Below are 12288 nucleotides of genomic sequence, written 5' to 3' on the forward strand. Positions count from 1 at the left end.
ACATGGACCTATCCTGATGCAGCCCTGGGTGCTGCAGCAGCTGTGTGGAGACCCCTGCTAGTGCTGAGATGCTTGTTCGTTCACTGACTCAGCTTTCCTCCTGCAGTCGGCATCATTGCCTCAGTTTTGTGAGGTGGAGGACTTTGTGGACTGGTGTTGGGTTAATGGATTAATGTAGGACTTGTGGGCTTGGGTAGCATTGGGTTGGGATGTTTTCGTGATGCACATTTTCTTTACATAAATCTCTCTCTTATACATGAGTCGCTGTGGATTTGTTTCTCCAAAGTACCTAGACTAATACAACAACAGAATCACACTTTCCAAAAACAAGGAAAGACTCTTGAAAGCAACTTTGGGGGGAAATTAGCTATGAAGGAGAGTCAGTGAGACTAAGCGCTGACTTCTCTGTGGAAAGCATGTAGAGAAGAGGGCATGAGGGCGGCATGCACAGCACTCTGAAAGAGAAAACACATCTGCCAACCAAAGATTATATACCCAGAGAAACGGTCCCCCAAATACAACAGCAAAGACCTCTCCAGATAAACAGGTATTAAGGAATTTGTAAAAATCCAGAACAACCTTATAAGAAATACTAAAGAAATTTCTTCAGGCACAGGATGAACGATGGCAGACAGCAACCTGAAACTGGCCTATGTGATAACATCAGAAGTCAACCCAGATAGAGAAGTATCAAAAGTGACAATAGAGCTACACGATGGAAGCAGAGCTATCACCTTGTAAAATAAGACAATTACACAGTGAAAACGGGGAATAAATAGTGTAGCTACAGAACTCCCCAAAGGAGGGGAAATCAAGATGATTTCAACAGAGAGCAGTTTTAAACTTGGGAAGAAAGTAATAAATTACAGAGTAAGCTCAAAATGAATAAGCCCCACCAAAGCCAAAGAAATAAGCCATCATTCGAGCAACCACCTGAACAACAGAAATGAAGGAAAGAATGAGAAAACCCAAAATGAAATGAACTCAGCACAGAAAATTGTGTGGAAACTAGAAACCAGCGTCATCACAAGAACCAAACAAAATAAACGGCAAAATGACAGCAGTGAACTCATGTATATTGAACATTGTACCAACCATGCGTGGATAAAATGCACTGGTCAAGATGCAGAGATAGAAACTTTCATCATGCCAATGGCAATCCAAAAGGGGCAGGAATGGCAATATTACTTTCAGATCAACTGGAAGTTAAGGCAAACACCAGCATAAGAGAAAAGGCGGGTCAGCAAGTAATGGGTCCATTCAAATACATCAGTTCTTCCTAGAACTCTTCAATGTCCGATTTTCACATGCATCTGAAGTGACTGAAAATTCCAGGCACACCTTAGTCCTCAAAGTGGCATCCGTGTTCTTCAACCTTTCAAAGAGGTCTGGGGAGGTGCATCTAACCAAGGCAATGCATCGTTTGATTTCTTGACTGCTGCTTCCATGAGCATTGATTGTGGATCCAGGCAAAAATGAAATCTTTGACAGCTTCAACCTTTTCTCCATTAATCATGAAAATACCTATTGGTCCAGTTGTGAGGATTTGGGTTTTCTTTACATTGAGTTGTAGCTCATACTTAAGGTCGCAGTCCTGAATCTTCAACAGCAAGTGTTTCAAACCAAAACTCACTGCCGTTGAGTCAATACTGATGACTAGTGACCCAAGTGTTTCAAGCCCTCCTCAATTTTAGCAAACAAGGTTGTGCCGTCTAATATCACAGGTTATTAATAAGCCTACCTCCATGCCTGATGCCTTGCTTTTCTTCCCGTAGTCCAGCTTCTCAGTTTATTGCTCAACATACAGATGGTATAAGTATGGTAAAGGGATACAATCCTGATGCACACCTTTCCTGACTTTAAAAACGAACCCAAACTCACTATCGAGTCCATGCCAAATCATAGCAACCCTTAGGACAGGGCAGAACTGCCCCTGTGAGTTTGTGAAACTGTAACTCTTTATGGAAGTAGAAAGCCCCATCTTTCTACAGCCCCATGGAGCTGTCGGTGGTTTCGAACTGCTGACTTCGAAATGAGCAGCTCAACTGGTAACCACTACCAGCAGGGGTCCTTCTCCTGATTACAGACCACCCAGTATTTCCTTGTTCTGTTCAAAGGCCTGCCTCTTGTCCCGTGTCGGTTGTGCATGATCACAATGAAGTGGTCCGGAACGATCAGTCTTCTCAATGTTAATCATAATTTGCCTTCATCCGCAAGTCAAATGCCTTTGCATAAATATCGGGTTTTCTCTGCTTTCAGCCAAGATCCATCTGAAGTCAGGGATGCTGAATACTCTCTCTGGCAGCTCCCTGTAGATGTACAAAGTCTTACTTGTGTGGGATATGAATGAGATGGTTCGATAGTTTTCACATTGTGTTAGGTCACCTTTGGAATGAGTATAAATATGGCTCTCCTCCGGGTGGTTTTTTTGGAGGGGGCGAGGCGGGGGAGGCAGGTAGCTATCTTCCAAATTCCTTAGCGTACACTAGTGAGTGCTTTCAGTGCGTCCTCAATTTGCTGAAGCATTTCCATTGGAATGCCATCTGCTGCTTTCAGGGCATATTTGACTTCTTCCTTCAATACTGTGACTGCACCTCGATTATATGCTAATTTTTGGAATGGCTCCGTGTCCACCGATTCATTTTGGTACAATGACCCTGTATTTCTTCCATCTTCTTTTTATACTTTTTTTGTCATTCGGTATTTGGGCTACAGAATTATTCAAGAATGCAGCTCCTGGCTTGCGTTTTGTCCATCCATCTTTTTGCTGAGATATGCTGAGATCGGCTCTTCTCTTTGGGCTGTCTAACTCCAGGGCTGCACACATGTCAGTATGATCCTCTCCCTTGTCTTCTCAATCTGCCCTTGGAATGTTCTGTTCGGCTCTTTCACGTCCTCATTTAGACCATCAATTAGACGGTGCAAAAGTTGCAGCCCATGTAAAAGGCTGACAAGTTGCCATGACTCCCCCCTTCCACATCCTCATATCCACACACCTGTCAAATGCTACGCAGAAAATTTTCTCAGGGGACTACTTAGTACTTCCCAATCCCCCCTCTTTTCCAGTCATTTAAAAAATCAATACATAATTCCCATTTCTTGCAATTCAGCCTCTCAAGACGTACAATTCAGTGCCATGAACCAAAAAACAAACAAGGAAGCTCACTGCCAGCAAGTCCATGCTAGCTCTACAGTGACCCAATAGGACAGGGCAGGCTGTCCTATGAGTTTCCTAGACTGTGACTCTTTGCAGGAGTAGATAGCCCCATCTTTCTCCCACGGAGCGGCTGGTGGTTCCAAACTTCTGACCTTTAGAATCACAGACCATACCACTGCACCACCTGTATGTCAATCCTGAACATTTTCACCTCTCCCAAAAGAAGCCCAATACCCATTCGCAGTCACTCTTCCCCCCAGCATGCCTCCAGCATGTGGAAACACCTGTCTAGGTGCTTTCTCGATAGAGGTGTTCCTGGTGTTTCAAATGCATCGAACTATCTAAAATGCATGTCTGGTTTCACACGTTTTCAGAGTTTATGTAATAGCATTTTTCAGAACTCCGTCTCTTTTCAGAGTTGAATGATACTCTGCTGTATAGAGGCTCCATATTTTATTTGTCTATTTGCCTATTAATCACACTTGAGTTTTCAAAGAATGGGAATGAGAGAAAGAAATGGGGGGGGGGCAGGTTTGTCTGAGCACTGAAATCAGACATGAAGTTACCAAATCAGACAAGAAGACAGCCGGGGAGGAGCGCGTGTGCAGGGGGAAACTGAGGACGCGGCGGTTGGTGGGATCCAGTCTGCAGCATCTAGTGCAGATGCCAAGGGGACTGTTGGGTATGAGATTTTAGAACCCGGAGCCATGTTCAAGGGAGGGATGCAACATTGCGAGCCATCAACATAAAGAGAATAAATGAAGTAAACAAGAAAGTGACTTAGAAGGGAAAGGACAGATAAGAGAAAGAAAAAGCAAGCAATGAGTCCCGAGTCTCTGACATGTAGAAATGAAAGAAACCTCCGTTTTAAACGTTTTATTGGCAATCAATTCACCTATCATACAACTGCTCATCGTTATGAGCACCCCATTTCCCCCAACCTCCCCTGCCTGCGCCCAGTTGCTGTCTCTATAGATGTACTCATCCCGGATGTCACATACAGAAAAACATTTAAAACGTTAAAAAATAAAGTAACGAGCCAGTCAGGGTGCAGTGTAGCAACGATGAAAATTACAACTTTCCTCTAGTTCCTAAATGCTTCCTCCTCCCCCACTATCATGATCCCAATGCTACCTTACAAGTCTGGCTAGACCAGAGGATGTACACTGGTACAGATAGGAACCGGAAACACAGGGAATCCAGGGCGGATGATCCCTTCAGGTCCAGTGATGTTTACAAGGATCTACATGTGACCTCCTCCCTGGGGAATGGGCAACAGAAAAGTGGGTGAAGGGAGACATCGGATAGGGCAAGAGGTGGCAAAATAATAATTTATAAGTTATCCAGGGTTCATGATGGAGGGTGGAGTGGGGAGGGAGGGGAAAAAAATGAGGAACTGATGCCAGGGGCTTAGGTGGGGAGCAAATGTTTTGAGAATGATGAGGGCAACGAATGTACAAATGTGCTTTACACAATGGATGTATGTATGGGTTATGATAAGAGTTGTATGAGCCCCTAATAAAACGATTCAAAAAATTAAGATAAAATAACAACAATAACAAAGTCACACAGATTTAAAACCTCAATGGAACAGAAAGCAGAAACCCAGCGGGGCGCAGCCTCCCTGGCGGAAAGGGGCCCTCGCGCGTGTGTGTGCGCGCGGGGCCTCGCGCGCTCTTCTTTGGTCCGTGGCGTCGTCGAAAGCTCCGTTAAGCGGCAGCCCCTCCACCCCGCCACCCCTCCCGCCCCCCACTTTGAAAGCTTCACCACGGGGCGCCCAGGGAGGCTTCGCGTTGAAGCACCAGGAGGCTACCTACCACCTGTGCACCGTGAGAAGCCCGCTGAGGATGGCTTCTCTGAGCTCCGGGAAGCCCGGGGACCGGGGAATCTGAGATGCGGCCCCGGACTGCTGCTTGGCGGTGGATTCCGCCCGTTCTGTTGGGCTGGGGAGCTTTGCTGTGTTACTTAGGGGGTCACTTGGTACTAGATAACGACCACCCGGATCCCGCCAGCCGAGAGCTGCCCGAGATTCTGGCGGAGCTTGAACACTTGCAACAGCGTCATGAAGACGTGAGGCGAAAGGCTGCGTCTCTGGGGGTCCCCGAAGGCCCCCTTGATGGGGGGCCAGCTGCGGGGAGGGTGAGCGCGTTAGAAGCACAGCTTGCGAAGGCCAAGGAACAGATCGAAAGTTACACGAAACCAACCAGAAGCGGTCTTGGGAAAGACCACGAAGTCCTGCGGAGGAGGATCGAACAGGGAACGAAAGAGCTCTGGTTTTTCCTGCAGAGTGGATTGCAGACAGTAAGGGATTTAGAAGGAAATGACCGCCGGAGGCGGGCTGATGAGTTTCTGTCAGACTTGGGCCACCGGGAAAGGTCCATCATGACGGATCTCTACCACCTCAGTCAAACGGAGGGAGCAGGTGACTGGCGAGAAAGAGAGGCCAAGGATCTCACAGAGCTGGTCCAGAGGAGAATGGCCTATCTCCAGAATCCCAAGAACTGCAGCATCGCAAAGAAGCTGGTGTGTAACGTGAACAAGGACTGTGGCTACGGCTGCCAGCTCCACCACGTGGCCTACTGCTTCATGATCGCGTATGGTACCCAGAGGACCCTCATCCTGGAATCTCAGAATTGGGCCTACGCGACCGGTAGATGGGAGACCGTGTTTAGACCTGTAAGCGAGACCTGCACGGATCGATCCGGCACCTCCACTGGACTTTGGTCCGGCGAAGTGAAGGACAGAGATGTGCAGGTCGTCGAGCTGCCCATCGTGGACAGGCTTGCTCCCCGTCCTCCGTATCTACCCCTGGCCGTCCCGGAAGACCTGGCAGAGCGCCTCATTCGCGTCCACGGGGACCCTGCAGTGTGGTGGGTGGCCCAGTTTGTCAAATACTTGATCCGCCCCCAACCTTGGCTGGAAAAGGAAATAGAGGTGGCCACCGAGAAGCTCGGTTTCAAGCATCCGGTGGTCGGCGTCCACGTCCGACGCACAGACAAAGTGGGAGCAGAAGCAGGCTTCCATCAAATTGAGGAGTACATGGTGCACGTGGAAGGACATTTTCAGCTTCTGGCGTGCAGGATGCAAGTGGACACAAAGAGAGTGTACTTGGCCACAGACGACCCTTTTTTATTAAAGGAGGCACAAACAAAGTACCCTGATTATGAATTTATTAGTAATAACTCCATCTCCTGGGCAGCTGGACCACACAGTCGATACTCAGAACAGTCCCTGCGGGGGGTGATCCTGGATGTGCACTTTCTCTCCCAGGCTGACTTCCTCGTGTGCACCTTCTCATCCCAGGTCTGTCGAGCTGCTTACGAGATCATGCAAACGCTGCATCCCGACGCCTCGGCGAATTTCCACTCTTTGGACGACATCTACTATTTTGGGGGCCAGGATGCCCACAACCAGGTTGCCCTCTATCCTCACCGTCCTCGAACCACAGGTGAAATCCCCATGGAGCCGGGAGACATTATCAGTGTGGCTGGAAACCACTGGGATGGCTATTCCAAAGGCGTCAACAGAAAGCTGAGAAGGATGGGCCTCTATCCCTCCTACAAAGTTCGGGAGAAGATCGAAACAGCCAAGTACCCCACCTATCCCGAGGCCGAGAAATGGGAAAACGGACCGCCAAACCCAGTTCAAACCACTTGAGCCAAACAGTAGCCCAAGAAGGCGCCGACCTAACCCGGGTACGGTTAAGTGAGACACACATCGGCACAGAGGAAGGTGCTCAGCAGCAGTAGCAACTGAGAACAGGCTGGTGCCTCCTTGTGGAACTGTCCTTTAACCGGGGTTGCTAGGCGCTCAAAGCCAGGCCAGTCCAAAAGCACCCGCACAGATAGCATGCCGACAGGTTGTTTTCTGGGCTCCCCTTTCCTTCAACGGAATGTACCCATGAAACAAACGCTATTTAAGTGACACAGACAATTTTGTGTGAGACTTCAAACATCTGAGATGCCTGTCACCCAAGGAGAAGACCCAAATGGATCCCTGCTCTCCGGAGAGTTGATCCTTAACCAACGGTCATGACGTGACTGCCAAGTTCACTCCAATCAACAGATTCAGAATGAGAACAGCAATTCTTGTTTCCTTTATGAGGTTGTCTGAATTTCTGATTTTCAAGTAATTGTGTTGGTTCACCCAAACCTCATTGTTAATAAGTGATGCCTAAAATAGTCACACTCCACTGGGAACTTCTGTAAAACAATGTCATGGACTTGGTACTACATGTTTCTGGGCATTCTCTTTGATAACACAAAATAAATTTTAAAAATCAGAATGTATCAAAAACAAGTTTAAATGGATTATAAGGGAGATCAAATGATGGGGTGCTAAATTTTAACCTCACTCCATCTTCCACAATCCACTTTCCAATGTATTCTGCATGATAGCAAGGCTATTCCCATCCCTGGTCCCCCCTGGTCAAAGGGGATTCACCAAGGGCTTAAGGAAATCTCCAGTTTACATCACAGTTGTAGCCATCAACTTAAAGGGTACTTCAATCCTCAATCTCCTCCCACATCTCAGGCACCTCCTCTGCCCTCTGTTCCTACCAAGCCTCCTCCTCCTTGACTTTTCTGATCCCTCAGCCACTTCCGTTGTTTCCCTAAGTACCCCAAGTACCTAAAATCCAAAAACCTCACCCTTCCTTGAACCGGGAGCTCCCTCTATCCTTTCTTCAACGCCCTACCCGCTCACCTCTTCCTTCAAGTCTCTTATTTGTAAGGCATTACCTGAGGTGATAGCAGGTGCACCTTCCTCCTCATTTCCCAGACCAGGAGGGCTGATAGGTCTGTCCATGTCGTAGTGTCAGAGCTTGTATGCCCGGTGCCGGCTTCACGCTCCATATTTCTACCTTGGTGATTATAAGCTCTGAGTGCGTGCGTCAGGAGGTGAAACGCAAGGCTTGTACAATCACTTTAAAGAACGGCATCGGAAAAAAGGGTCACCTTCTTGCAGGCTCCCTGCCTTCGGGGTTCCTTTCACCCTCTGTCAGTCCCTCCTTTCTGGAAATGCTTCCTTCGTGGGTAGAGACCCAGGCCCGTGCTCACCTGGAAGCCAACAGAGGAAAGGGATGAGGAGCAGCAGGTGCATTTGCTCTTGGCTCCGCTCTCCTGCGCTGGGGCCGGTCAGCAAGAACTCCTTCATCTTCCCCTCTGTCCTGCGCTCGCTCGCTCTCACTCATGGGCTTCCTCTGGAGGTCACTTATCGCTGGTGAGCTCAACTAAAGAGGAAGGAGGTGGAACTGGTGACATCAAGGCTGTGAGTGATGCAAGAAGTCAAGGTGATTGTGATCTTTTGAGAGAGAGAGAGAGAGAGAGAGAGAGAACTATGCAGTCTCTCCTCTGGGTGTCTGCAGACACCGACCCCTGGATAGTTTTTGCCTGATCTTCCCCTGGTAGGAAGGCCCTGGTCCTGGGACCCAGCTCCCCCAGAGGGGATTTTGAGGAGTCAAGGCCCTGGAACTTCCAGTGTAGCCAGATTCTCAAGAGCCTAGTTCGTCAGCAACTCCATGGGATCATGGGAGACGTGAGGACACCAGAGGATACATTCTGTACCAGGAATTGGAAAGAGGGAGGGAGAAGCCTAAGACGGTGTCAAAATCTAGACTACAAAGAAAAGAACTTCAGGAGGAGTGTGGTGCAAGCCAAGAACGATGGGTCCAATGGACAAGAGTGGCACATCTCCAGGGAACATACAGAAATGGTCTCTAGATGGGAGACAAGTGTTGGCTTGGGGAAGGGGAAGCTACTTAATTTTATTAAAAACAAAAACTAAGAGGGCTCACCCTGAAGAAACTAGCTCACTTTCATGACCATTGCCCTGCCATCCAGACCCCATCCTTGTAATAAAATATTTGTTGACATAAGAAAGAGAATAACACCTTTCCCTGTCTTGTTTCCATCTTTCTGTTGCCCACACCCCTCTCTCCCTGCCCCCATCAAGGTCCCAGCAACCCCTAGGGATCAGGCTCTGAGGCTTCGAAAGGCTTCAGGCTTTGTTACATGTTGCACCTAGAACGGTGTTGACTCTGTGTAACACATTGTCTCAGACATCTTGAGGAGTCTGTGAGCCCCAAGAGGGCACACATCTCCCTTCACGTTCTAATCACATTCTAGTTGGTGTGCAGGAGGATTATTTGCCTAGAAAAACAGAGCTTGATAAAATGGTGGTGTTGCAGAACGGTGGCTGAGACACATTGTCCCTTTGCACGTGTGTAGCCATAGAATGAGCTAAGTGATGGGAGAGGGTTTGTTCCCCACTCTGGTTGGACAGTGACACTGAGAAATGCTGTCCTCTGCCAACGGGATGCTCTAACTCCCAGGGGGAAAGGGCAGGGTCACCCAGAGGACTAACAGCCCTGGAGGAGAGCGGGCAATTGCTTTGAGAGCTATGGGAAAACCCTGTCTCCTGGGGGGTGGACGGCAAGGAGGGCACAGCCTTTGACTTTCTAGAAGCCCTGCCTGTGGACCAGTCCTCTGACCATAGGCCCAACCAGGAAGGTTCCTCTTTGAATCAAAAGTAAGTATTTACCCAAAGGGCTCAGGGCGATGACAAGTGTTTTGCAAATACTTTCCCTCCATCCTTCCCTTTTGATGTTGTGTCTGAGCATTTTCTTTTGATCTTGTTTCTGGGGTGTGTGTGTGTGTGTATTTTTTTCCTGGTAACTTTTGTCAGAATATTCTTACTTAATATTTCCTTTTTAAGCAATAGAGCTACTTATCTTTCTTTACCACATATAAACGTCCAGCTATTGTAAGAAGATCATTCTGAGTCACGTTTGGGGTTGTCAGGTGGTATCAGAGCAGTTCCCAATCATAGCGACCTTTTGCACAACAGAACAAAATGCTGCCCGGCTCTGCAACATCCTCACAATCGCCACATCCTCATGACTGCTCGGCCCATTGCCGGGGCCACTCATTACCACCCTGTGTCCGTCCATTTTGTTGAATATCTTCCTCTTTACCGCTAACCAAGTATAATGTCCTTCTCCAGAGACGGGCTCCTCCTGATAACATTTCCAAAGTAAACAAGACAACATCTCACTGTTCTTGATTCTAAAGGGCATGTAGCACGAACAGATTTTCCAAGACAGATTTTTGTTCATTTTTCTGGCGTTTCATGGTTTAGTCAGTATTTGTCAACACCATATTTCAAAGGCATTAATTCCTCAGTCTTCCTTATTCATTGTCTCGTGTTTTCATACACGTGAGGCGATTGAAAATGCCATGATTGGGGTTTGCTAACACTTCAAAGGGATCATTTGCAGCTTATTTGCCCAAAGGAAGATGCCCTTTGATTTCTTGACTGCTGTTTCCTATGGGCATTGATTGTAGATCCAAGTAAAATCTAATCCTTGACATCATCAATATTTTCTTCACTTATCTTGATATTGTAGTTAGGGATTCTGCCAACTAGACACTCCAGGGTAGGGGTGGAATCAAACCTGTCAATCAGGCCATAGCCTAATGACACCTCCATGGTGTCATAAGCCTTTTGGTATAATAGTGGGAGGCATACACATGCCCCAAAAGAGGGAGAGACCCTGGGGATGGTTCTCTCTCTGCCACGTTCCACCAACTGTGGATCCATGTGACTCTGCACCCACCGGTCTGTGGTCTTCCTGCTTCCTGGTCCAGCTTTCTGCATCTCTAGCCTGTGACTGCATGAGTCGGAAGAGGCGCTTACCAACTAGCATCGGTCTTAAGGACCTGAGTTGGACTGGGCTGGGATGCCTTCTTGTTATACAGTTAATTCTTCATCTAAAGCTCTTTCTTATACATATGACTGTCCCTGGATTTGTTCCTTTAGACAACCTGACCTAACACGCTTGTTGATTCAGTTGTAAGGATTTTTGTTTCTTCGTGTTGAGGTGCAATCCATTCCGAAGGTTGCAGTCTTTTGTCTTCATCAGTGTGGTAGTTACATCATCTGGTGTCAATTGGAGAGGATTACGAGTGAAGGGGTGGGTCTAGTCTGTCAATTGGATCATAGCCAATGAGGTCTCTGTGTGGCCAGGGTCTTCTCTTGAGAATTCTGGGAAATCTGGTATTCCTTCTTGGAGGCGGAAGACACTATCTCTCTTGGTTCACTCCTTTGGAGACTCTACTGACAAGGCTGACTCCCTGCAAGACACCCGTGAGGAGAAGCCACGTGAACTTACCCCAATGCAGCCCTGGGTGCTGGAGAAGCCACGTGGAGACCCCTGCCAGCACTGAGATGCTTACAACACCACTGGATCCAAAGACTTTCTACCCACTGACCTGTGATCGTCCTGCATCACTGCATGTATTTCATGAGTCTGAAGAGGAATTTATAGATTGATATTGGACATATGGGCTAATATCAGACTTATGGGCTTGGACTGGACTGGGTTGAGCTGCTTTCTTAATGTAAAATTACCCTTTATATAAAACTCTCTCTTATATACATAGGAGATTTTATGGATTTGTTTCTCTGGTCTACCCAGACTAACACAATCAATAAGTGCTTTATGTCTTCTTCACTTTCGGCAAGTAACGGTGTTTCCTCTACATACTGAAGGTTGTTAATGAGTCTTCCTCCCACCTGATGCCACATTCTTCTTTATATAATCCAACTTCTTGGATAAATTTGCTCAGCATAATATCTTCTTGCAGCTAAAATGACTTTCTATTAAACTTTATTGCTGTCCAAGTGATTCCAACTCTTGGAAACCTCACCTGGGCAGAGGAGAGCAACTCACTATTTCCAAGAAGGAAATCACTAGGCTGATCTTCCAAGAAACTTCTGGGCAGGGCGGTGGGAGTGGGAGTGTCAAATCACCAGTCAATAATGAGCAGCCATTTCACCCCAGTATTAATATCCAAGCTCATTTTTTTTTAAAGATTTTTTTTTAACAAACAGAAAAGAACATGCACTGGGGAGGTTGTAGAGAGATTGGAGGACTGCAAACCTGGTGCAACTACTGTGTAAAGTTTTCCCTCAAACAATTGCGAGTTAAAATAGCATATGACCAAGCAACCCCTCTACTTAGTATATACCCTCATGGAATAAATAACATAGCATGAGCAGGTATGTGCACACACATGCTTATCACAGCACTGGAAGAATGGATAAACTTTGACATGAACACACGAGGAAAT

The 12288-nt window shown here is 47.3% G+C and overlaps 2 protein-coding genes across 2 annotated transcripts in view; one reads left to right on the top strand and one right to left on the bottom strand.

The window, feature by feature from the left end:
* LOC101639120 (CMRF35-like molecule 5) overlaps positions 1-918 on the bottom strand; it is a 4829-nt gene extending 3911 nt beyond the window's left edge. The window contains exon 1 of the mRNA XM_013006280.1: positions 897-918. Within this exon, the coding sequence (XP_012861734.1) occupies positions 897-918 (22 nt within the window). The remainder of the gene's footprint in view (positions 1-896) is intronic.
* A 4132-nt stretch (positions 919-5050) lies between these two features.
* On the top strand, positions 5051-6814 carry LOC101638800 (alpha-(1,6)-fucosyltransferase-like). Its single transcript, XM_045299490.1, has one exon. The coding sequence runs from the start codon at positions 5051-5053 to the stop codon at positions 6812-6814; it is 1764 nt and encodes a 587-aa protein (XP_045155425.1).
* The last annotated feature ends 5474 nt before the right edge of the window (positions 6815-12288 follow it).

Source organism: Echinops telfairi, unplaced genomic scaffold, assembly GCF_000313985.2.
Source record: "Echinops telfairi isolate 266 unplaced genomic scaffold, ASM31398v2 ScPeMD7_7458;HRSCAF=8496, whole genome shotgun sequence".
Lineage (NCBI taxonomy): Eukaryota > Metazoa > Chordata > Mammalia > Afrosoricida > Tenrecidae > Echinops > Echinops telfairi.